This window comes from Anabrus simplex, chromosome 6 (genome assembly GCF_040414725.1).
Source record: "Anabrus simplex isolate iqAnaSimp1 chromosome 6, ASM4041472v1, whole genome shotgun sequence".
In the NCBI taxonomy this organism is placed as follows: domain Eukaryota; kingdom Metazoa; phylum Arthropoda; class Insecta; order Orthoptera; family Tettigoniidae; genus Anabrus; species Anabrus simplex.
In genome coordinates, this window is record NC_090270.1 from 313846068 (window position 1) to 313872164 (window position 26097).

The 26097-nt window shown below is 39.7% G+C and overlaps 1 protein-coding gene across 1 annotated transcript in view; it reads right to left on the reverse strand.

The window, feature by feature from the left end:
* Positions 1–26097, reverse strand: part of Dbp80 (putative ATP-dependent RNA helicase Dbp80) — a 152565-nt gene that overhangs the window by 34406 nt on the left and 92062 nt on the right. Inside the window, exon 8 of the mRNA XM_067150554.2 lies at positions 3958–4120. Coding sequence (XP_067006655.1) covers positions 3958–4120 — 163 coding nt within the window. The remainder of the gene's footprint in view (positions 1–3957; positions 4121–26097) is intronic.

The window sequence follows — 26097 nt, forward strand, 5'->3', positions numbered from 1 at the left end:
AATTTTCGAAAACTTTTTATCAGTAGACAACTAGAAAATCATACATCTTAGTGGAAAAGGTGCTGGGGAAAAAACATTTTTTAACCCTGTTCAAATGACCAGATGTAGTTTTAATGTAGGTTCAAATAAGTACCGTATAATCCCGAATACCACCCGCACTTTTTTCCCCCAAAATGAAAAACCTACAACCTGTTCTCCAGCCTTTGACCGGGTCAGGGATGTAATGAATGGACCATATATAGGCTATTATTACAATGGGGTCGCCACTCCCAAGGTGATTTATTAATGACTGATAAATGCTATGAAATGATAATGGGGAGTGTTGCTGGAATGAACGATAACAGGGAAAACCGGAGTACCCGGAGAAAAACCTGTCCCACCTCTGCATTGTCCAGCACAAATTTCACACGGAGTGCCCGGGATTTGAACCACGGTATCCAGCGGTAAGAGACCAACGCGCTGCCATCTGAGCCACTTTGAAACGATATCCCCTCCAGCCCCTAAAACCATCTGATCCCGCCCTTTCTGTTGCCCCTCCCCCTCCCTAACACACTCCTTCCCTCTCCAATTCCTTCCTTGGCCAGTCGAAGCGACTTCCAAGCCAGTTCCTCTTCAACTCTGAACCAACCAACCAACCAACCAACCAACCAACCAACCAACCAACCAACCAACCAACCAACCAACCAACCAACCAACCAACCAACCAACCAACCAACCAACCAACCAACCAACCAACCAACCAACCAACCAACCAACCAACCAACCAACCAACCAACCAACCAACCAACCAACCAACCAACCAACCAACCAACCAACCAACCAACCAACCAACCAACCAACCAACCAACCAACCAACCAACCAACCAACCAACCAACCAACCAACCAACCAACCAACCAACCAACCAACCAACCAACCAACCAACCAACCAACCAACCAACCAACCAACCAACCAACCAACCAACCAACCAACCAACCAACCAACCAACCAACCAACCAACCAACCAACCAACCAACCAACCAACCAACCAACCAACCAACCAACCAACCAACCAACCAACCAACCAACCAACCAACCAACCAACCAACCAACCAACCAACCAACCAACCAACCAACCAACCAACCAACCAACCAACCAACCAACCAACCAACCAACCAACCAACCAACCAACCAACCAACCAACCAACCAACCAACCAACCAACCAACCAACCAACCAACCAACCAACCAACCAACCAACCAACCAACCAACCAACCAACCAACCAACCAACCAACCAACCAACCAACCAACCAACCAACCAACCAACCAACCAACCAACCAACCAACCAACCAACCAACCAACCAACCAACCAACCAACCAACCAACCAACCAACCAACCAACCAACCAACCAACCAACCAACCAACCAACCAACCAACCAACCAACCAACCAACCAACCAACCAACCAACCAACCAACCAACCAACCAACCAACCAACCAACCAACCAACCAACCAACCAACCAACCAACCAACCAACCAACCAACCAACCAACCAACCAACCAACCAACCAACCAACCAACCAACCAACCAACCAACCAACCAACCAACCAACCAACCAACCAACCAACCAACCAACCAACCAACCAACCAACCAACCAACCAACCAACCAACCAACCAACCAACCAACCAACCAACCAACCAACCAACCAACCAACCAACCAACCAACCAACCAACCAACCAACCAACCAACCAACCAACCAACCAACCAACCAACCAACCAACCAACCAACCAACCAACCAACCAACCAACCAACCAACCAACCAACCAACCAACCAACCAACCAACCAACCAACCAACCAACCAACCAACCAACCAACCAACCAACCAACCAACCAACCAACCAACCAACCAACCAACCAACCAACCAACCAACCAACCAACCAACCAACCAACCAACCAACCAACCAACCAACCAACCAACCAACCAACCAACCAACCAACCAACCAACCAACCAACCAACCAACCAACCAACCAACCAACCAACCAACCAACCAACCAACCAACCAACCAACCAACCAACCAACCAACCAACCAACCAACCAACCAACCAACCAACCAACCAACCAACCAACCAACCAACCAACCAACCAACCAACCAACCAACCAACCAACCAACCAACCAACCAACCAACCAACCAACCAACCAACCAACCAACCAACCAACCAACCAACCAACCAACCAACCAACCAACCAACCAACCAACCAACCAACCAACCAACCAACCAACCAACCAACCAACCAACCAACCAACCAACCAACCAACCAACCAACCAACCAACCAACCAACCAACCAACCAACCAACCCAACCCAACCCAACCCAACCCAACCCAACCCAACCCAACCCAACCCAAACCAAACCAAACCAAACCAACCGAGGTGAGTCTCTTCATAAAGATTTAATTTCTTGCCCCATTTCCACTATCCAAGAATAACTCTTTTTATTTACCATACTACAGGTCCCGCATTGGATCAAGAACCTTTGTTTTAAACATCTTCAATACATAGCTCCGGCCACAAGATCCACTCGCTCCAATATAACATGACATAACATATTTTTTGTGAAGATAGTTTATATAATTAAATTACCATTCGACTTACTGCCGCTTTTTTAACGCTCACAGAGGAACACCAACTACTCTTTTAACCTGTTATCGCATTGCACTCAGCACACAGTTCTCTGCATATGCCGCACAAAGGACTCAAATCTATAAAGAATTTCAAGGGTCAAAGGTTTAGAACTTGTTTTTCTACAAGGCTCCTCAGCATCAGTTTTTTTTATTTTTGACTAACAAGTTGTCAAACTTGTACAATTTGTGTATTTAAACCTGGATATTTAGCATCAATATGCTTTGTGTTTTAACTTGTTATAAACATTTTTAATTATGAGGGTCAATTTTATGTATTTTAACTTTACTATGTATCTTTGTATAATGACCCTACTTGGCTGATGATGACATCCATGGATGTTGAAACCGGTACCATAAACAAATGAGGTTGTAATCTTAACCAACAAGTATTGATAAGGTGGATCTTGAACAATCTAATCATTGCTTTGTAATCTCTATTCAATACGGACCAAATATGAAATTCTTGACTTTAAATCATACCAAAATTAGTGGTAATAGCGAAAAATTTATGATGCAATAAGTAAGATATTTTTGTATAGATTTAATACGATGAGAATCGGAACTTCAAATTTATAACTTGTTAAGCATGAAAATGTTTTAATGAGGAATGCACTAATAAGGTTTCCCTGTAAAAGAATTTAAATTAAGCAAATCGTAACTGTCAGCAGATATCGTATCAGAGTTTACATTTTACTCCTGTTGATTCTTTTGTTCCACTATGGTGGTGCCGTTGATGACTTAGAAAGCCAATCCTTGAATAGAATAAGCAACTACACACATCACATCATTGCCTTTGCTGGCAGGACCTCGTGTTTACAGTGCACTAAGTCTTCTGGTATGGGCTAGAGCAATTTTGTTACTTTCATTGATCTGTCTCTGTCTTATCCTTGGCTTTGACAAAATGAGAGTGACTGAGGTAGGAGCGATGCTAGTAATGCCATTCCTTACGCAGCCAGTCCCTGCTATAAATGGTGTGAAAATATTGATCGGTCGGTTGGTGCATGCATTTCAGTGGGCTTTGCAGACTGATATGTAATAGCAACTTCTGGCTCGGTGATGAAAGCAACGGGAAACTACCTCACTCCTCATTTCCCTAGTACGCCTCTTCAGTGATGCCTAGGCCATCTATGACAGCTCATGGCAGAACTGTTGAGGATCCAACCAGCCTTTGGGCTGATGACTAAACAACACACATCACATTTGACGAAAGGTGGAAGACCTAGGTCTTACTGAGAGAATAAAATGCACTACTATAAGCAACTCATCAGTAGTCTACATACCTCGTGACAACACATTGGTTGTTATTAGCACCTTCTCTTTCCCATCGCGGAACCTGTCCAGCACACTAATTCTCTGATCTACAGTGAGGTCACCAGAAAGAAGTGCTACTGCATGACCATCTTTCGACATTCTCTCTGCCAACCAAGCTGCTGTTCTTCGAGTCTGAAAGGTAACACAGATAAGTTTCAAATCATATAGCAAAGATTATATCACCTGATGAAAATTTGTATATTAACATAGAGATATTACATATCAATGTTAAACATTTAAAAACAATCTATGTCAGATTTTAAAATATGCAAATCGTAACTGTCAGCAGACAGCCGGATTGGAGTTTACGTTTCGTGCATGTTGTTAATATTTAGCTCATGAAAAACAAAGTGACATCATTTACAAACAAGGGTACTTTTCTTTGAATGCAATACACCAACATCATTAGCATATACTGAGAACAACAGAGGAGCAAGTACATTGCCAGAGAAGCAACAGGTGCCCATATGTCTTGGTGGTGGTGGTTTTCGGAGGAAGTAGAATTAGGCAATTTCTAATTGACACTGCTAAATTCCAGGCTGAGGGCAACACAATATTTTCAAGATGTGTTTCCATTCTAAATATAATAATATATAAAAGTGGAATACCTGCCACTGTGGATCAGTGGTAGAGTATCGGCTTCTGGATCCCAAAACGGCAGGTTCAAACCTGGCAGAAGTAGTCAGATTTTGGAGGGCAAAACAAAGTCCATTCGACACTCCATGCTGTACAATGTCGGCGTGTAAACGATCCCTGGCAACACATTTGTGCTTACCCACAAAAATAATTGAAAGTCTGCCATAGATGCCCAAGAGAGATTTGGTTTACTCTGCCATCTAGTAGGCCTAGTGTAAAACAGATCATAACCAAGCTCGATAGCTGCAGTCGCTTAAGTGCGGCCAGTATCCAGTAATCGGGAGATAGTGGGTTCGAGCCCCACTGTCGGCAGCCCTGAACATGGTTTTCCGTGGTTTCCCATTTTCACACCAGGCAAATGTCGTGACTGTACCTTAATTAAGGCCACGGCCACTTCCTTCTAATTCCTAGGCCTTTCCTATCCCATCGTCGCCGTAAGACATATCTGTTTTGGTGCGACATAAATCAAAACAAAACAAAAACAAACAAAAAAACAAACAAAAAACAAAAAAATCATATCATTACTTATGAGCAGCAAGACAGCCAGAGGGCATCAAATTAAAATGCCCACACATGGTGGCTGAAGCCATACTACTATTATTACTAATTTCTGTATTTACTCGTGTATTAGACCCCCTTGGCTTTTCGAGACGAAGAAAATGAAAAAAAGAAATCTCGCATGCAAGACCCCCAAACATAATTCGTCAGAGAACAACAATTCCGCTTCGAAGCTGGTACAAGCCTTAAGCAGGTCTGATGACATCACACAAATTTATGAATAGTTTCATCTGTACGACCCACGCAATGAAAACACATGTCAATGACATGTGGTACATCTGTGTTTCATAGTTAAGAAATGTCCGCCTCCGTAATGTAGGTCTACTGCAGCTCTGATGACGTCTATAGGTGAATAGTTTTGTGTCCGACCTACGCATTGCAAGTAAGCATCAGTCATGCACATGTCTGTGTTTTGTAGTTAACAATGTCTGCCAGTGTAATGGTTAGCACAATTAGCTGCCATTCTCAGGAGCACGAGTTTGATTCCCGGTACCGTATTGCCAGAGATTTACGAATGGCAGGAAGGTTGATTTGCAGTAAAAATGGTACTGGCAACTCCCTTCCACTGGGGCCTGTCTAAAAACGAGCTGCACTACCTTGGGATGAGGAAACCAGTTTACTTTAGTTAAGAAATATTCACGGTTGTTGCTAGGCCTATTAATATAGGCAGGCCAGATCATTAACAAAGTGATCGTTTAATATCTCGTAATTGGGGCCAATACAGGGTTTATGGGAGAGAAGTAGGTTTAAAATGTGATCAAAACAATCCAATCACAATTGTTTTACTCACCAATGTACCTAACAAATAATAATAATATTGATTTTTATACTTTCAATGATTTTCTGAGATGCCAAACAAAACATACTAGGAGTATGTGTTAATAAAAAATTAAAAAAGAGAAAATGAACATACAAAATTAAACATTATGATAATAAACGCATTACCACCACACCTGTAGATAACAATAAATGCGGCAAACTTTCCTGTTATTTATTTTTATTCTTTCCGTCGTGCAACTTTTGGCACTATCCAGGCGATAGCATACCTAAGCTAAATAATGCAGGTCTCTCTTATCTCATTTACAGATGTTTAGGTAAATCCTGATGTGATAAATGTATAGAACCAACATGAAATATACTTAAAAATAAGGGCCTGGCTTTCAACAGCTGCAGTTATAAAAATGCTTCCAGTCACTATGTTTTACATCCGGAAATACAAACCGCAACATATGCTAGTTATCAGGTGGTGATTTGGCATGCTTTCAACAACACGACTTTTTTCAGGAGTGGCTTCTACCACACATACACCTGCTGGGAATATCAGAGACCATCTCCAGAAACCATTTGGGAATAGCTTCACACAGTTTGGACTCTATAGCCGGGAACAAAACTATTATTAAAAGGTTCAAAGAGACGGGACCTCGAGACGAGATGGCAATGGAAATGACGTCACTTGGAATGACGATACGCCGGTAGCAGGAAAGTTAGCAGCGCAAGACAATTAAAATGAAAGCAGTGATCACAGGTTTACTGTGTGGTAGGCATACTGCTCAACTGACAGAGACAAATGACTGCCATTGAGTTATTTTGTAACAATATTGCATAATAGTGTTTACAGTGCACTATGTCTTCTGGTATGGGCTATATCAAATTTGTTACTTTTATTGACCTGTCTCAGTGTCATCCTTGGCTTTGACAATATGAAAGTGACTGAGGTATGTGTGATGCTAGTAATACCATTGCTTATGCAGCCAGTCCCTGTTATGAATGGTATGAAGATATTGCTCATAGGGTCGGTTGGTGCATGCATTTCAGTGGGCTTGGCAGACTGATATGTAATAGAGTGGCTGGCTCGGTGAGGAAAGCAACGGGAAACTACCTCACTCCTCATTTCCCTAGTACGCCTCTTCAGTGATGCGTGGGCTATTTATGACAGCTGTTGGCGGAGCTGCAGAGGATCAAACCAGCCTTCGGGCTGAATACCCAACATACATACATACATACATACATACATACATGATAATATGATACCCTTATCCCTTTTCTCTACGGGGTCGAGTATGAAGTAAGACGAATCTTCGTAGCAAGTTTTTACGACCATGTGCTCTTCCTGACGTAGACCTCAACAGAGGAATTAACGAGATGAAACAAATAATGTGATACGAGTAATCAAAACGGATTATATTTATGTGTAGGCCTAAAAGTCGTGTTCACCATTTATTGACTTTTTACATTGAAAAATACTGCCTTCCAAGGAAAATAGCCAGTATAACTCAAATACATTCATAGGTTTGTTAAAGAACAGTGTAGAATGTATGCATATACAATTTATAGCCTAGAAGTCATCTGTCCACTGTACAAAATTTGAGGTTATCGCATATTGGACCCCCCTTTACTTCTTTTGGCTGATAAAGTGGGGAAAACTGGGCGAGTTGGCTGTGCGGTTAGGGGCATGCGGCTGTGAGATTGCACCCGGGAGATAGTGGGTTCGAATCCCACTGTCGGCAGCCTTGAAGATGATTTTCTGTTAAGGCCATGGCCGCTTCATTTCCACTCCTAGGCCTTTCCTATCCCATCGTCGCCATAAGACCTATCTGTGTCGGTGCAACGTAAAGCCACTAGCAAAAAAAAAAAAAAAAAAAGTGGGGGAAAAAAGGGGTCTAATATGCAAGCAAATACGGTATCATTATGATAAAAATTGAATTTGGTGGCATTTAAAAAAATCTCAACAGCAAAATTATTTTTCAAACCTTTTTATTGCCATCCCTCTTCTCCAACTTGAGAGAAAGCTCCAAGTAAAGCAACATAAGAACAACTATGGCAAGATCAGGAACCTCTAAACTGAGTCGGATTTGGAATGACAGCACCATAACAAAGAACACCAAACTCCATCTGATCAATGCCCTTGTCTTCCCACTCGCAACATATGCCACTGAGACCTAGACCATGGAAAAAAAGCCGATACAAACAAAATCGAGGCCTTGAGATATGGGTGTATTGGCGCAGAGTCTCGTGGACCAAACGCTGCATTCATGCATTGATCCTGAAAGAGCTGGGAATCATAACAAAGACTTTTGAAGCAGATCCAGCTGGAATACACATCTAATACTCTAGACACATCACCTGAAGAGAAGGCACAAAATGATGGTCGAGGGGAAGATGGGCGGCAAGAGACTCAGAGGCAAGATACTGATGAAATTAGTGGACCAGCTGCAGCTCCAACTAGGGAAGTGATATTATTTTCCAAAATAAATATTACAAAGAAAATTCGGAACAAAATCCATCAATTCAAAAATCGAGTTGCAATATCTCCAAACCACAAAGTAGATGTAATTTGCCAATAAGGCAACCCAAGTGGCAGGCCAGAGAGAATAGGACAATTGACAGACTGGTGCTCCACCACACACTGACAAGGGGAAAAGACTGAGGAGGAGACTTCTCTCTAGCGCATATAAAGATGGAGATAAGGTTTATAAACAGTTATAAGCATCAGTTACAACTGAACGGTGACTAAAATCAACATGAGTATACCTTGCGTCTGCTTGTAACCACTGCATATATATCTGACAATGTTGCAGATCTGTGACATCTAACTTACTTATGCAGCTTTATATTCACCTTTATCAAGATGGTCTTTGCAATAGCCCTCTTACATCAACAGTCAGTCTTGGAGCCAGATTTTCTCTGTTATGTTCTTTATGCATTGCACTACGATGCAATAAGTATTATTCAGGATTCAGAATGTTTGTACTAAGATGAATACATTTATTCAACCAGGTGGCTGACCCCTTGATCCGTGATATTATTTTCCAAAATAAATATTACAAAGAAAATTCGGAACAAAATCCATCAATTCAAAAATCCAGTTGCAATATCTCCAAACCACAAAGTAGATGTAATTTGCCAAGGGCTTTTTTCTAGGTCAAGAGGCTAACCAAAGATATCTTAACATAATGCAACTTCCAGAATACAACGTTTAAGGCTAATAGAAACCACATGATACAAATACAAAATTAAGAGAAAGTTAACACGCTTTCAGACAATCGCGCCACATAATGGAAACAAAGGGGAAATCAGAAATACTTAAACTTGACGCAGAGGGCAGTTCAACTTGCTCCCACACCAAAAACACTTCTGATGCGGGGCAGAGGAAAACGAGTGTGCATCAAGTGATACAAGGTTACTGGAGGCAAACCCCGATGGAAATAAAATAAATCTACTAATTACACGGTTTACGAAACTAAAAGAAAAGGGAATGCCTTCAAAATCAAACAGGCAGGCCCAGCTGAAAAGCTCAGGCATCTAAATAATTGAGTGGCGAGTCTGGACGGGTAGGGGTAAACTCCTATGTGAAAAGTACAAGCAAACATTAAATATACATTAAGGTGGAAATTAAAACAACAGTGCTTACTGCAAGGCAGCCCATCCTGGGAGGGAGGATCCCCGATGTGCGCCTGATCGCTGGACTGACGAGAAACGGAAAGACCACGAAATCTTGCCTCACACACTTAAGAAGGCAAGGCTGGCCCTGGTGCAATCACCGAGTAACCAATCAGACCACAGAGGTTTTCCTCTCGCCACCCAGATCCACCAATCAAAACCCCTTACCAAGCCACAATGTTTTCACAATATTCCAGAACATCACCTAACCCTAATCGCGAACTTTCCATCTTCCAAAATTAGTAAAACCATGCTTCTAGAATCGACAGGGGCAGACACACCCTGACCTGAAAGTCCATGTCATGAAAATTTCCAAAACATTACAAAATATAACTCAGCAATAATAATAATTTACAATTTAGTAGTTACACTTCCAAATTTAGATAGATAAAAGGAATAAAAATAAAATATTCAACAATAATATTTTACTCCACATAGTAAACATTTCTTTGGAACAGGTCATATCCAAGATGATATTTTACACAACCTAGTAAATGTTTCTTTGAAAGAGAGATATTCCACAGGTCTCACTTACGTTACTCATCTCATTTGTTTTTCTGTAACTCAAGGTTCAAATGATATCTGAGAGATGGCATCACGGGAGTGACACCCATACGAAGTATCAAAAGAGATTTTGAGTTGGCAGCTGAACTTTGCCAACCAACAACACCATAATTTTCTTGCTTAGGCTTAATTTCATAGGCTGTGGTTGGTATTATACATGCTGAGGCACATGGAACAACATATTTGTAACATAACACTATCATCCTCCTCTGCGAACCATGTGACCTTGCCGCGGTGGGGAGGCTTGCGTGTCCCAATGATGCAGATAGCCGAGCCGCAGGTGCAACCATATCGGATGGGTATCTGTTGAGAGACCAGACTAACGAATGGTTCATCGAAAGGGGGGTAGCAGCCTTTCGGTAGTTGCAAGGGTGGCAGTCTAGATGATTGACTGATACGGCCTTGTAATAATACTCAACATGGCTTAGCTGTGTTGATACTGCTACACGGCTGAAAGCAACGGGAAACTACAGCCGTAACTACCACCCGAGGACATGCAGCTCTCTCTGTATGAATGGTGTACTAATGATGGCTTCCTCCCGGGTAAAATATTCCGGAGGTAAACTAGTCCCCCATTCGGATCTCCGGGTGGGGACTACACGAGAGGGGGCGATCATCAGGAAGATGGATACTGACATTCTGCAAGTCGGAGCGTGGAATGTTAGAAGTTTGAATCGTTGTGGTAGGTTAGAGAATCTGAAAAGGGAGATGGATAGGCTAAAGTTAGATGTAGTTGGTGAAGTATGTTGGCAGGAAGAACAAGATTTTTGGTCAGGTGACTACCGAATTATCAACACAAAATCAAACAGGGGAAAAGCAGGAGTTTGTTTAATAATGAATAAGAAAATAGGGCAGCGGGTAAGCTACTACGACCAGCATAGTGAAAGAATTATTGTCGTCAAGATAGACACCAAACCAATGCCCACCACAATAGTGCAGGTCTATATGCCTACTAGTTCAGCGGATGATGAAGAAATCGAAAGAATATATGAGGAGATAGAAGATTTAATACAATATGTAAAAGATGACGAGAATCTAATTGTGATGGGAGACTGGAATGCAGTGGTAGGCCAAGGAAGAGAAGGCAGTACAGTAGGAGAATTTGGATTGGGACAAAGGAACGAAAGAGGAAGTCAGCTAGTTGAATTCTGCACTGATCATAATTTAGTCCTTGCCAATACTTGGTTCAAACACCACAAACGACGGCTATATACATGGAAGAGACCTGGAGACACTGGAAGGTATCAAATAGACTTCTTTATGATTAGGCAGAGATTCAGAAACCAGGTGTTGGATTGCAAAACTTTTCCAGGAGCAGACGTGGACTCTGACCACAAATTGTTGGTCATGAAATGCCATCTGAAGTTGAAGAAATTGAAGAAAGGAAAGAATGCAAAAAGATGGGATCTGGACAAGTTGAAAGAAAAGAGTGTGAGGGATCGTTTCAAGGAACATGTTGCACAAGGACTAAATGAAAAGGCTGAAGGAAACACTATAGAAGAAGAGTGGAGAGTCATAAAAAATGAAGTCAGTAGGGCTGCTGAAGAAATGTTAGGAAGGAAGAAAAGATCAACTAAGAATCAATGGATAACTCAGGAGATACTAGACCTAATTGATGAACGACAAAAATACAAGAATGCTAGAAATGAAGAGGGTAGAAAAGAATACAGGCGATTAAAGAATCAAGTGGATAGAAAGTGCAAGGATGTCGAAGGCTGTATGGTCCTGGGAAAGGTAGATGCTGCATACAGGAAAATCAAAGAAACCTTTGGAGAAAGGAAATCTAGGTGTATGAATATTAAGCACTCAGATGGAAAGCCACTTCTAGGGAAAGAAGACAAAGCAAAAAGATGGCACGAGCATATCCAACAGTTGTATCAAGGTAAAGATGTAGATAATTTGGTTCTGGTACATGAAGAGGCTGTTGATGCTGATGAAACGAGAGACCCAATTTTGAGGTCAGAGTTTCTGCTATTTCCTTTACGTCGCACTGACACAGATATGTCTTATGGCGACGATGGGATACGAAAGGCCTAGGAAGGGGTAGGAAGCGGCCGTGGCCTTAATTAAGGTACAGCCCCAGCATTTGCCTGGAGTGAAAACGGAAAACCATTTTCAGGGCTGCCGACAGTGGGGTTCGAACCCACTATCTCCCGATTACTGGATACTGCCCGCACTTAAGCGACTGCAGCTATCGAGCTCGGTAGAGGTCAGAGTTTGACAGAGCTGTGAGTGACCTAAATAGGAACAAGGCACCTGGAATTGATGACATTCCCTCTGAATTACTGACTGCCTTAGGAGAAACCAGCATGGCAAGGTTATTTCATTTAGTGTGCAAGATGTATGAGACAGGAGAAGTTCCATCTGATTTTCGGCAGAATGTTTTTATACCTATTCCCAAGAAAGCCGGTGCTGACAGGTGTGAAAACTACCGCACCATTAGTTTAGTATCTCGTGCCTGCAAAATTTTAACACATATTATTTACAGAAGAATGGAAAAAAAAACAAGTTGAAGCTGAGTTGGGAGAAGATCAATTTGGCTTCAGAAGAAATGTAGGAACTCGTGAAGCAATCCTGACTTTACGTCTGATCTTAGAGGATCCAATCAAAAAGGACAAGCCCACATACATGGCATTCGTAGATCTAGAAAAGGCATTTGATAATGTTGATTGGACCAAGCTATCTATGATTTTGAAGATGATAGGGATCAGATACAGAGAACGAAGAATTATCTACAATCTATATAAAAATCAGTCTGCATTGATAAGAATCAAGGACTTTGAAAAAGAAGCAGCAATCCAGGAAGGAGTGAGGCAAGGCTGCAGTTTGTCCCCTCTCCTTTTCAATGTTTACATAGAACAGGCAGTAAAGGAAATCAAAGAGAAATTTGGAAAGGGAATCACAGTCCAAGGAGAGGAAATCAAAACCTTGAGATTTGCCAATGATATTGTTATTTTATCTGAGACTGCAGAAGATCTTGAGAAGTTGCTGAATGGTATGGATGAAGTCTTGGGTAAGGAGTACAAGATGAAAATAAATAAGTCCAAAACAAAAGTAATGGGGTGCAGTCGAACGAAGCCAGGTGATGCAGGAAACATTAGATTAGGAAATGAAGTCTTAAAGTAGATGAATATTGTTACTTGGGTAGTAAAATAACTAACGATGGCAGAATTAAGAAGGACATAAAATGCAGACTAGCACAAGCAAGGAAGAGCTTTCTTAAGAAAAGAAATTTGCTCACTTCAAACATTGATATCGGAATCAGAAAGATGTTTTTGAAGACTTTCGTGTGGGGCGTGGCATTGTATGGAAGTGAAACATGGACGATAACTAGCTCAGAAAGAAAGAGAATAGAAGCTTTTGAAATGTGGTGTTACAGAAGAATGTTGAAGGTGAGATGGATAGATCGAATCACGAATGAAGAGATACTGAATTGAATAGGTGAGAGGAGATCGATTTGGCCAAATTTGACGAGAAGAAGAGATAGAATGATAGGACACATCTTAAGACATGCAGGATTTGTTCAGTTGGTTTTTGAAGGAAGTGTAGGTGGTAAGAACGGTAGGGGTAGACCAAGGTATGAATATGACAAGCAGATTAGAGCAGATGTAGGATGCAACAGTTGCGTAGAAATGAAAAAATTAGCCCAGGATAGTGTGGCATGGAGAGCTGCATCAAACCAGTCTATGGACTGATGACTCAAACAACAACAACAACAACAACAACACTATCATATTTGTTTGCGAGGGAAAATTGGTTATATGGCAAGTACCAGAGCTTGGTACATGAAAACTTGTTGAGATTCCTTCAAGTTTGTCTTATAATGTTTACAAGCATGCGTCTTTCAGTACTCTTCTGGTCTTAATCGTGACAAGTTGCTCCGTAATTTTTTTATCAGCAGCTGAGAATGCTGAAACAAAAGCGTAATTTCATGGATGCATTAAAGGAAGAAGAAGAAGACAAAGTATTGTGTATTTTATGCAAAGGTGTGTTTTCTGTCGTGCATGGTGGTCAATCGGACATATCCCAAAAGAAGTATAAAGTGACAGAGGCTGCTAGGAGTTCAAGGTACAAGTTAACCTTCTTCATGACAACACAAAGGAAGGTCTTGCTGCTGAAGGAGGCTTGTTTACATTGGATACTGTTAAACATAACCACCCCTCCCAATCAATAAACTGCACATCAACGCTTATGTGTTGTTTATTTGAAAAGAAGTTTACATGTGGGAGAATCAAGAGCGAGGCCATTGTAGGTAATGTCTTTGCTCCTTTTACATTTTACAAAATCACCAGTGACTTGCAAAATGCCAGATTTGTATCAGTTATGGCTGATACTTCAAACCACAACCACTTTAAATTAGTTCCAGTATTGCAAATTATTTCATACCAAATAAAGGCATCCAAATTAAATTTATTGAGTTTCAAACGCTTTCTGGGAAAACAGCAGAGATGCTAACAAACCACATTCTTTGCATCTTGGAAAAATACAAGTTAACTGACAAAGTTATTGCTATCTGTGCTGATAACTATACAACACCAACTTTGGTGGGTTTGGAAGAAAAGACACCTACAAAGTGTTTTTCAAGTAAAGGACGGGGGATAAATGAGAACACTTCCCACACTGTACACAAAGCAATGTAGACAAGAGCAGACATTTTACATATTGATGCGGACACAATTGTTAATAAAATGTTCCAATATTTTCACATTTACGCTGTTTCGAGAGGCTGAATTGAAGAGCTTCTGCATGTTTGTGAATGATGTTAAATTCAAGTGGATATTGGGAAGTGAAAAAACAAGATTGCTTTCTTTAAAAAAAAAAAAAAATGCTGTTAACAGACTTATTCATATGCTAGATGCTCTCAAATCTTATATTTTTTCACAAGCAAAGTGTCTTAGTGCTAAGAGACTTTTTCAGTAATTCACAATCCCTACTTTGGATTCATTTTATTAATTCACAACTCAAGGCATGTGCAAATACAATTAAGAAAACTGAGAAAGACAATACATGTAGCAGTGAAGATGCAGATGAATTATATGCCATGAAAAATAAGCTCGTGTCCAGGAAGAAACAGAATTTTCAAACATCCATAATGATCTCTTCACTGAAACAATTAGAAGATGATGGTTGATCAATGATCATGAATTTACAGTCTACAAACAATTTTTACAACACTTTCCTCCAATACATGCAGAACTGGACACAAAACTTTGATAAACTCAAAGAACTTAAGTGGGTTCAACTGAATAGTCCACCATCATGGAACGAGGTTCAGCAGTGTGTTCAGTGGATGAAATGAAATGCATGTGGCAAACAGCAGGAATCACTAAGTGGGAACACAAAAGAAATACAGAAGTGCTGAATGATCTTAAAAGCAGATCTATGAATACCAGAAAAATTGGACAGAACAGAAACAGGATCCCCAAAGCAGTCATAAACTACTGCCCCGGTGGGAAGAGATCTATCTCTAGGACGCCCCAGGAAGAGATGGCGTGAAAATGCAAATCTTTTGTATAGACCGTAACTGTTCTTCTACAGGACTAATACAGGAAAGGATGATATCGCCCAATTATAGGATCCACTTTTTCGACAGACAATCAACACAACATGCCTGAGTATCCCTTTCTTCATTTTCAAAATCTGCTCACCCTACATATACTCAGGCAAAGTATCTACGCAAATTGCTTCAGCCCCATGCAGGACATACTGAATGATATGTTTCGGAATTTTGTTAAGTTTCCAAACATAACCCTTCAGCCCAATACACCTCTGGAGAATTTTGAAGTGGAGTCATTATTTACAAAAGTGCTCAATGAACCAGTCATGTCTCTCATTAAGCAACTTCTCCCTGAGGACATTACTGAACTATTTCTTCACTGCATGACTTCCAGCTATATCTTTTGGGATGGACAATTTTACAAACAGAAAAATGGTGTGGCTATGGGAAGTCCAGTTTTGCCGTTGGAGGCTCATTTCTTCATGGAGGTTTCTGAGGAGGAGGCTACTTCTTCGGCATCCATCAAATAAATGATGTGATAGCGGTATACTGACGATACATCTGTGGTCTGGACAGAAGGTCCTCAGTAACTTCAACTTCTCGACCAGCTAAATCAGCAGCATCCTTCAATTAAATTCACTATGGAGATGGATGGATGCCTTCCTTTCTTGGATGATCTAATGAGAAAGAAAATCAGATGGCTCCATAGGGCACACCGTCTACAGTAAGCCTATCCACACAAATTGCTATCTCCATTTAGATTCTCACCACCATCCAACACAAAAACAGGGTATTCTCATGACACTCACAATGAGAGCGAAATGAATTTGTGAGCCATCAACTATCCAGGAGGAGATGGACACACTCAAAGTAACATTCAAAGGTAATTGTTACTATTACGTATAGATTTATAGAGCCCTGCATCCCAAAGGGACGACTAAGCAAGCCTTACATAATGAATGTAACTTAAAAGCCTTTCACTCTGTCAAACACAGAATTTCAATACAGTGGAACCTCGATTATCCGTTCCTGGAAACTAAGTTTTTTCCCGGAACATGCGTTCAAATTACGAGGTCCCGCGAGCATCGTAATTAAATCACATTGTAAAAATCCCGCATTATCCATTCCTCGAAGAAACGATTTCCCGGATCAACCATTCAGAAATTCCAGTCTCATCAACGGTAAATCCTCGATCAATCATTTTAAAATAAAATATATCTCACGAAAGGATGGCTATGGCATACTTATGGATCTTGGCATTAATGCCCCGTCATTGTGATAATTAGAGCATGTACTGGAAAAGCGACCGGCAGTGAAATTGCATAAGGGACCATCTTAGCATTGCATTCGGGTGGTATTGTTTAAGAGAATCTCGGAAAATCATAAAGCAGAGAGTTGCCACAACAATTGTAAGGAGACACGGCACATTTCGAAAACTCTGCTTGAAGACGGAACGAGTTTTGTCAAATGTTCGCACTTATAAAACGTCCACATTATGTCCAGAGTTAGATGTTTATATTTTTACATTTTTTCGATCGTACTGCCGAACAGGTTTTCGGCACTTTCCTCAGGGCACTGTAGAGTAACTGGGATTTCAGGCAGGAATCAAAACTGCTCCTTTAATCAATCAATCAATCAATCAATCAATCAATCAATCAATCAATCAATCAATCAATCAATCAATCAATCAATCAATCAATCAACCAATCAATCAGTCAATACTGATCTGCATTTAGGGCAGTCGCCCAGGTGCCAGATTCCCTATCTGTTGTTTACCTAGCCTTTTTTAAATGATTTCAAAGAAATTGGAAATTTATTGAACATCTCCCCTGGTAAGCCATTCCAATCCCTAACTCCCCTTCCTATAAATGAATATTTGCCCCAATTTGTCCTGTTGAATTCCAACTTTATCTTCATATTGTGATCTTTCCTACTTTTAAAGACGCCACTCAAACTTATTCGTCTACTAATGTTATTCCATGCCATCTTTCCGCTGACAGCTCGGAACACACCACGTACACATTATATTTCTCATGTTAGGTCCGTATTGAAATGTACGTAAATACAAAGTATGTTACAAGTGTTATTTTTAATATCCACCTATTCAATACAAAGAGATCTAGTAAATTAAGAATTAAATCTTATTATAAAATGTTACAAGGGACACGTTTCACCCATATTAAGGGCATCATCAGCCTCAAACTCAAACCTGTATGGTGCATAATCAGGATCATGATTGTTCTTACAAGTCATAAAAAGAGGATATCAATGTAGGTGTTTGTCTAACATAAAATTATTAGAATGAAGATAGAAGGAAGATAAGAAAAAATAAACTTGATAGACTGTTAAAGATGTTAATTTTGTAATTTAAGATAAGGCAACAGTCTTCTTAAGTAGGTAGCTGTTCAGCTGTCTATAGTCTTATTTAACTGGCTTGAAGGAATGAAAGTCGAATGTGTTAGATAAGATAACAGTCTTCTTTAAGTAGTTGTGGGAGCAAGGAAGGGTATTTGGCTGTCTATAATTATATTTATCTTGTTTGAAGGAGCGAAAGTCGAAGGTATACTGACGTTGATAGAGCATTTTTGGTGTGAAGTCTGTAACAAGAGGAGAGTGAATGCTTAGGAAAAGTATTTTGAAGGGAATGTGGATGTTAAAAAAGAAAACATGGAGAATGTATAAACACTTACCCTTTCGTCTGTAAAGATGTAAATCAGTTATGGAAAGGTTAGTTGAAGAAAAACGTTATGTGTATGTTCATTTATTTCTTTGACTGTTATGGTGTTAATCTTCCAATAAGAGTATTCAAGGAAACACATTTATATTTCATTATAAATATTGAGCTGTTTTATTGCTCTACCCTCAACAGATTTTGGGCGCATTGACTCAGCGCTCCAGAAAGTGTAATCTTGTGAACTTGTGACATGCAGCTTGATACTATGATTTTAACCAAGGACATTCTAATAATTTTATGTTAGACAAACACCTATATTGATATCCTCTTTTTATGACTTGTAACAACAATCATGATCCTGATTATTCACCCTACAGGTTTGAGTTTGAGGCTGATGATGCCCTTGATATGGGCGAAACATATCCCTTGTAACATTTTATAAGATTTAATTCTTAATTTACTAGATCTATTTGTATTGAATAGGTGGATATTAAAAATAACACTTGTACCATACTTTGTATTTACATACCATTTAGTGGAGGAGCTCGTCTTCTTTCTCTCAGTTCTTCCCAGCCCAAACTTCGCAACATTTTTGTAACGCTACTCTGTCAGAAATCACCCAGAACAAATCGAGCTGCTTTTCTTTGGATTTTTTTCAGTTCTTGAATCAAGTAATTCTGGTGAGGGTCCCATACACTGGAACCATACTGTAGTTGGGGTCTTACCAGAGAGTTATATGCCCTCTCCTTTACATCCTTACTACATACAACCCCTAAACACCTTTCTTAACACAAATTTAGTATTTTAATATTATCGTACACGATTAACCTATGTTAAGGAGACCAGAACAGATGTTGCACCTTACACTGAAAAAGAAAGCCATGGGAAGTCTTGGGATTGCCTATTACTGCTTAGGTCCTAATGTAAGACTGGGAATTTTACATTTTTGTGTTAAAATACCAAAAAACCGCAGTCGTTTTATCTGCGCATGTTACATTTAAATGGTTTATATCATTTGCAACTCGTACTGACATGTGCAGCGAGAGCGCTTTCCAGATGACCTCAAGGTCACGAATAACCGTAATTTCTGAAGTTTTGATGATATTTCTTTTATCTTTCCAATTTGATTGGAATAGTGACGGGCAGAATTGAATGTAATGCGTTCGAGAACTTTTGAGAATTGATACATTCGAAACCATGTTTTAGAATTTAAGTAAAACTTAACCTTTAAAAGTCGATGTAGGCCTAATTTACGCGAACGCGGCACAAGATTTCCAGAAACTGCCTACGAACAGTATACCGGAGACCAAATTACAATGAAAGATTAAGAAAAGAAGGGATTTCACCATCATGTTGGGCGCCATTGTATCTAATGTGCTTTATTTTATTAGATGAGAGAATTAAGAAATACTTGTGGTCGACTGTCATTTGACTTGGCGTTATTAGATTTTTCGAAGAGTTTGGCCAATCAAAGTTGCTGAACTGAAAGAAGTTTTCACGGGAAACTGATGAAGATTCCCCTGTAAAACTGAATATAAAGCATCGAGATTATGAACTCGCGTACCGGTAATTAATGCGGTTTTGCGGTCTAACATGCCTGCCTCTCATCCAGAGGGCCCGGGTTCGATTCCGACCAGATCAGGCAGTTTTACTGGATATAAGTCTGTTTCCAGGTCCACTCAGTCTACGTGATTACCTTTAATTGAGGAGCTATCTAATGGTGAGATGGCGACCCCAATCTAGAGCGCCAGGAATATCGGCCGAGAGGATTCGTCACACTGACTATGCGTCACCTCGTAATCTGCAGGCCTTCGGGCTGAGCAGCAGTCACCTGGCAGGCAAAGTCCCATTGGGGCTGTAGTTTGGTTTGGTTTGGTTTAGGAGTTTTTGTAAGATTATAGTTATACATATTTCATTTTTGTGGTGTTTGGCCAAATTGTTGATGGTTTTCATTCATTCCCGGATTTTCCATTTTCCCATGTTGTATGTTTTATTTTCATGGTCCCTCAAAAAACAGAGAATCGAGGTTCCACTGTATAAATATTACACTATAACATACCTGTAAAAGAAACACCAGTATTAAACAAGGAATAAAAATACACACTATACACATTATAGGCCCACTCCATTTTTTTGCCTCTCGGCCACCACTCCTGTATAGTGTATGTCCTTTCCTCATTCTTTCTTTCCATACCTGCCAACTTTTGAAAAGGGCTATCAGTAAAACTCACGCGCGACGAAAAATCTAAGTATTTTCAACATACCCCGGCCTGACGAAAATAATACTACTTCTGGGCTACAAAATACAATAACTCATGCTTTAAACAGAATAGGCTATTTCAATGAAATCAAATCTACTTACATCATAGGCCAATGATTTGTAGATGAAAATAACAATCAAGAAGAAATCCATGTTAAAAAGCAGCTGGCGTGGTGAATATTAGTTTGGAGCATACTAACAGGATATCCTTGATAAATTACGCAGATACGTGATAATCCAAAAAGGCTTTACACAATAAAACTTGTTCAACATAACACAGGCAAGAAAAAATATAATACACACTGCAGATCGCATGCTAGTTCGACTTCAAAGTTGAAGTTGTGGCCTTTTTAGCTTCCTGCAAAACGTCTTGAGAAAATATTTTGTCATAACAGGGATCAGAACTCCTGGTCTTCAAAATAGAAATAGACTCCAGAGATTCACTGGACATGGATGATCTGAACTCTGTTCTATTTTTCTTCACAAGGCTGAAAACACGTTCACATACTGCATTGCTATGGGGTATGGTGAGAATAGAGAGCATTACCCTAGAAATTTGGTTATACTAAAGAAGTCCATCAGCTCCACAAATTCTTGATATTTGTGCCCAACTGGAATCACTCACTCTCAGCATCTTGATTTGAAACCAAAGTGTCATCTACCTGAAGGGCTGTGAACAGCCTCTGAAGCTCATTCACCACCTCATCTGTAGTTTCATTCTCTTCCTTGCATAAAATGATAGGAAATATTTCCAAGAAAAAACGAATGGAAGAAAACTGTGCATCTTCAATTTTGTCTAACCTAGCAACTTGAGCATGCTTTAACACAACATTGTTGAGTGGAAACTTGTTGAAAAAGTAGTCACAGGCAGTACAAAAGTAGTTTCTCACTGATGAAAAGAAAAGAGATTTATCTGTACCTTGGAGATCATTCACTATGTTAGAAGTCTGAATGCCAATAACTAACTCACCACCACTTCTTTGATTTTGAATCAAGTTGTACTCAGCTTCAAGCAATGAGGAGCTTTTGACAATTTTGGGCTTAACAAACTTGGTGAACAACTGCTTTAACAAATCCATTAGAAGTTCTAATAAAAAGTGAACTTGTGGGGAAGAAGTCTGAAGGGCAACATTGAATTTGTCAAATATAGGAATAGCCACATGAAGGAAAATGCAAAAGGCCTTGTTCAAGTTTGAGGATAGGAAAAACAATTTTTCCTCCCGTGTTGTAGCAGAAGTCTTGTTTTTTAGGATTTGTTTGTCACTTTTGGAAGAATACGCTATTCTTTTAGGGGCATGTGTAGTAGCAGAATCAAGAATTCTCTTCTTCTGATACTCTTTGGATCCACTTTGTTCAACTCTAGGTATTTTGGAAGATGACAAGCTTGTGGAAATGTTTTGGGTACATAATATTACTTCCTCCTTCAAGAAAGAAAGAAGAGGATCCCACTGGTCCAGTAGTCTATCCCAATATCTGCCTAAAGATAACCACCTAGTACATACATGTTTCAGAATTTTCTTTGCCTCTTTATTGTGCAAGTTCTGAAATTTCTGAAGGCGTTCTTTCCTTTTGACACTCTTCCCTAAGAAATAAAATAAATCAACATGGATCTCATCCACTTTAAGTGGTAATCTTCCAGCACCTTTTTCAGCTGCTAGATTAATCAGGTGGCAAATACAACCTATGATGGCAATACCTGGTTGAACTTCCTTCAGAACTGCTGAAACGCCATTTTTGTGTCCTATCATAACAGGAGCATTGTCGGAGCAGAAAGCCACAAAGTTTTCAATTGGTATGTTATGAGAATTCAGCTTTGATAACATCAGGTTACGTATGTTTCGCCCCGTTGAGTCCCCCTCTAACGCTGGTATGGATAGCACAGTGCTCACTACTTTTTCCCGCGGAATATCGTAGAATGTAACAACAATAGGATACAACTTGGCATTCGTATCATTGCTTTCATCTGTTGCCAAAGAAAATGGTCCATTCTGAAGGCAATTAACAACTTCAGATGATGCATTTTTTGCCATTTTATTCACAATGCACGCAGTTTTTGTGCGACCACAACTGTATTTCTTTGCAACTTCTGATGTGGGAAACATCTTAAATAAAGCACCAGCATGATCAGCCACATTTAAAGGCACATTGTGTTCCACCAAAAAGGAAGTAAACAGACACTCAGCCCTAATTACGCCACTGTCAACGTTTCCAGACTTAGCAAAAAAGGTGTTGATTTTCTTGTTATCTTCCTTCGATTTAACGTAACTTACGTGTTTACCGCACTTCACATGATTACTTAAATCGTTTCTTCCACCATGTGCAATATTAATATCACACCCACATACTATACAAAAGGCAAATTTTTCTCCCTTTCTTGATTTTAGTATGCACGGAAAATCAACAGAATATGATTCTTTAAATGTATGGAAGTACTGTTTCTTGTTGGATTTATTCATGATAACCTATAATAGGAATATGGCGTATGAAAATGTCCGAGAAAAAATGTCTCTCTATCCATTCAAACATCGAAAGGAACCTGGATCACTGAATGTCACATAAAGTTATAATAAACACTCAAGGCAGTCAAACACTTCATTAAAACATGGCAAAGCACACAAAGCCTTAAAAGATAAAATCAACACGACGCCAACCTCGTGAATGAAGAATGTGCACATGGTAAAAAAGATACAGACGTGGAACAAATGTAATTCTTCTTCTTCTTTGTAATTTAAGGGGTTTCGCTAATAGCGGTATAACCAGTCATTGGAACGAGTATAATTAGTCCAACGAATACAGGAAACTGTGAAGCACGAAGTTATAACACAAAACCTCGAACCCTTCATTAAAATATGTCATAACCTCAAAAGGCCACCAAAGAACAACAATCACGTGGTCAAAGAATATAGGTTAAATCACAAGCGAATGGACCATCATAATAGTTTGTATAAAAAATGATTAAGAAAAGGGAAAATACAGCCTATAACTCTCCGACACTTCACTTCACAATCCAATGAATGGAGTGGAACAAAGAATTTGCGGAGCAGAGCCTGTCGACACCTAAGATTCACACGGAAGAACTGTTATCCCGGCATTAAATTCAATTCCAACAACGGCACAAACATCACACAATTAAAAATACCAATCATATCAAAGAATGAGTTATCGACTATCGTGGACTTGCCTTCGACCAAAACAGAATACAATATATTGTAGTCGGTCTTGCCAAGACCGAGCATACTTCGACCCACGCAAACAATCGATTGTACGGAAGTGGAGCGATTATCTAATGTTAACATTTCAAATTTTTGTCCGCGAAGTCGTAAAATGACACCGTCCATCTGTAAAACCATAAAATGCATAGAAACCATGACCAACAAATGGCAAATAAGCTAATATGGGAAGGACAGCTGATTCAGAAAGTGATGGAAGCAACTAGAGGGAAAACTATCCTGGACGTGGTGCTGGTGAAACCAGATGAGCTCTATAGAGAAATCGAAGTAATAGATGGCATTAGTGATCATGAAGCTGTTTTTGTCGTAGTTAAAAATAAATGTGTTAGAAAGGAAGGTCTTAAAAGTAGGACTATTAGGCAGAACCATATGGCTGATAAAGCAGGCATGAGGCAGTTTTAAAAAAGTAACTATGATCGGTGGAAAATGGTAAATAAAAATGTAAACAGTCTCTGGGATGGGTTTACAGCAATTGTTGAGGAATGTGAAAACAGGTTTGTACCTTTAAAGGTGCTAAGGAATAGTAAAGACCCACCTTATTATAATAGAGAAATAAAGAGACTAAGAAGGATGTGCAGATTGGAGAGAAATAGAGTCAGAAATGGCTGTGCAAGTAAGGAGAAATTGAAGGAACTTACTAGGAAATTCAATCTAGCAAAGAAGGCAGCTAAGAATAACACGATGACAAGCATAATTGGCAGTCATACAAATGTTAGTGATAAATGGAAGGGTATGTATAGGTATTTTAAGGCAGAAACAGGTTCCAAGAAGGACATTCCAGGAATAATGAATGTTTTTTTTTTTTTTTTTTTTTTTTGCTAGTTGCACAGATAGGTCTTATGGCGACGATGGGACAGGGAGGGGCTAGGAGTGGGAAGGAAGCGGCCGTGGCCTTAATTAAGGTACAGCCCAAGAATTTGCCTGGTGTGAAAATGGTAAACCACGGAAAACCATCTTCAGGGCTGCCGACAGTGGTGTTCGAACCTACTATCTCCCGAATACTGGATACTGGCCGCACTTAAGCGACTGCAGCTATCGAGCTCGGTAATAATGAACAAGGGGAGTGTGTATGTGAGGATCTTCAAAAGGCAGAAGTATTCAATCAGCAGTATGCAAAGATTGTTGGTTACAAGAATAATGTGCAGATAGAGGAGACTAATGCTAAAGAAGTATTAACATTTACATATTATAACAATGACATTTACAATAACATACAAAAGTTGAAAACCAGAAAAGCGGCTGGAATTGATAAGATTTCTGGGGATATACTAAAGACAATGGGTTGGGATATAGTACCATATCTGAAGTACTTATTTGATTATTGTTTGCTTGAAGGAGCTATACCAAATGAATGGCGAGTTGCTATAGTAGCCCCTGTGTATAAAGGAAAGGATGGTAGACATAAAGCTGAAAATTACAGGCCAGTAAGTTTGACATGTGCTGCATGTAAGCTTTGGGAAGGCATTCTTTCTGATTATATTAGACATGTTTGTGCAATTAATAACTGGTTCGATAGAAGGCAGTTCGGTTTTAGGAAAGGTTATTCCACTGAAGCTCAACTTGTAAGATTCCAGTAAGATATAGAAGATATCTTGGATTCAGGAGGTCAAATGGACTGTATTGCGATTGACCTGTCTAAAGGATTTGATAGGGTAGATCATGGGAGACTACTGGCAAAAATGAGTGCAATTGGACTAGACAAAAGAGTGACTGAATGGGTTGCTATATTTCTAGAAAATATATCTCAGAGAATTAGAGTAGGTGAAGCTTTATCTGACCCTGTAATAATTAAGAGGAGAATTCCTCAGGGCAGTATTATTGGACCTTTATGTCTTCTTATATATATAAATGATATGAGTAAAGTGGAATCAGAGGTAAGGCTTTTTGCAGATGATGTTATTCTGTATAGAGTAATAAATAAGTAGCAAGATAGTGAGCAACTGCAACGTGACCTCGATAATGTTGCGAGATGGACAGCAGGCAATGGTATGTTGATAAACGGGGTAAAAGTCAGGTTGTGAGTTTCACAAATAGGAAATTCCTCTCAGTTTTAATTACTGTGATAATGGGATGAAAGTTCCTTTAGGGGATCATTATAAGTATCTAGGTGTTAATATAAGGAAAGATCTTTATTGAGGTAATCACATAAATGGGATTGTAAATAAAGGGTACAGATCTCTGCACATGGTTATGAGGGTGTTTAGGGGTTGTAGTAAGGATGTAAAGGAGAGGGCATATAAGTCTCTGGTA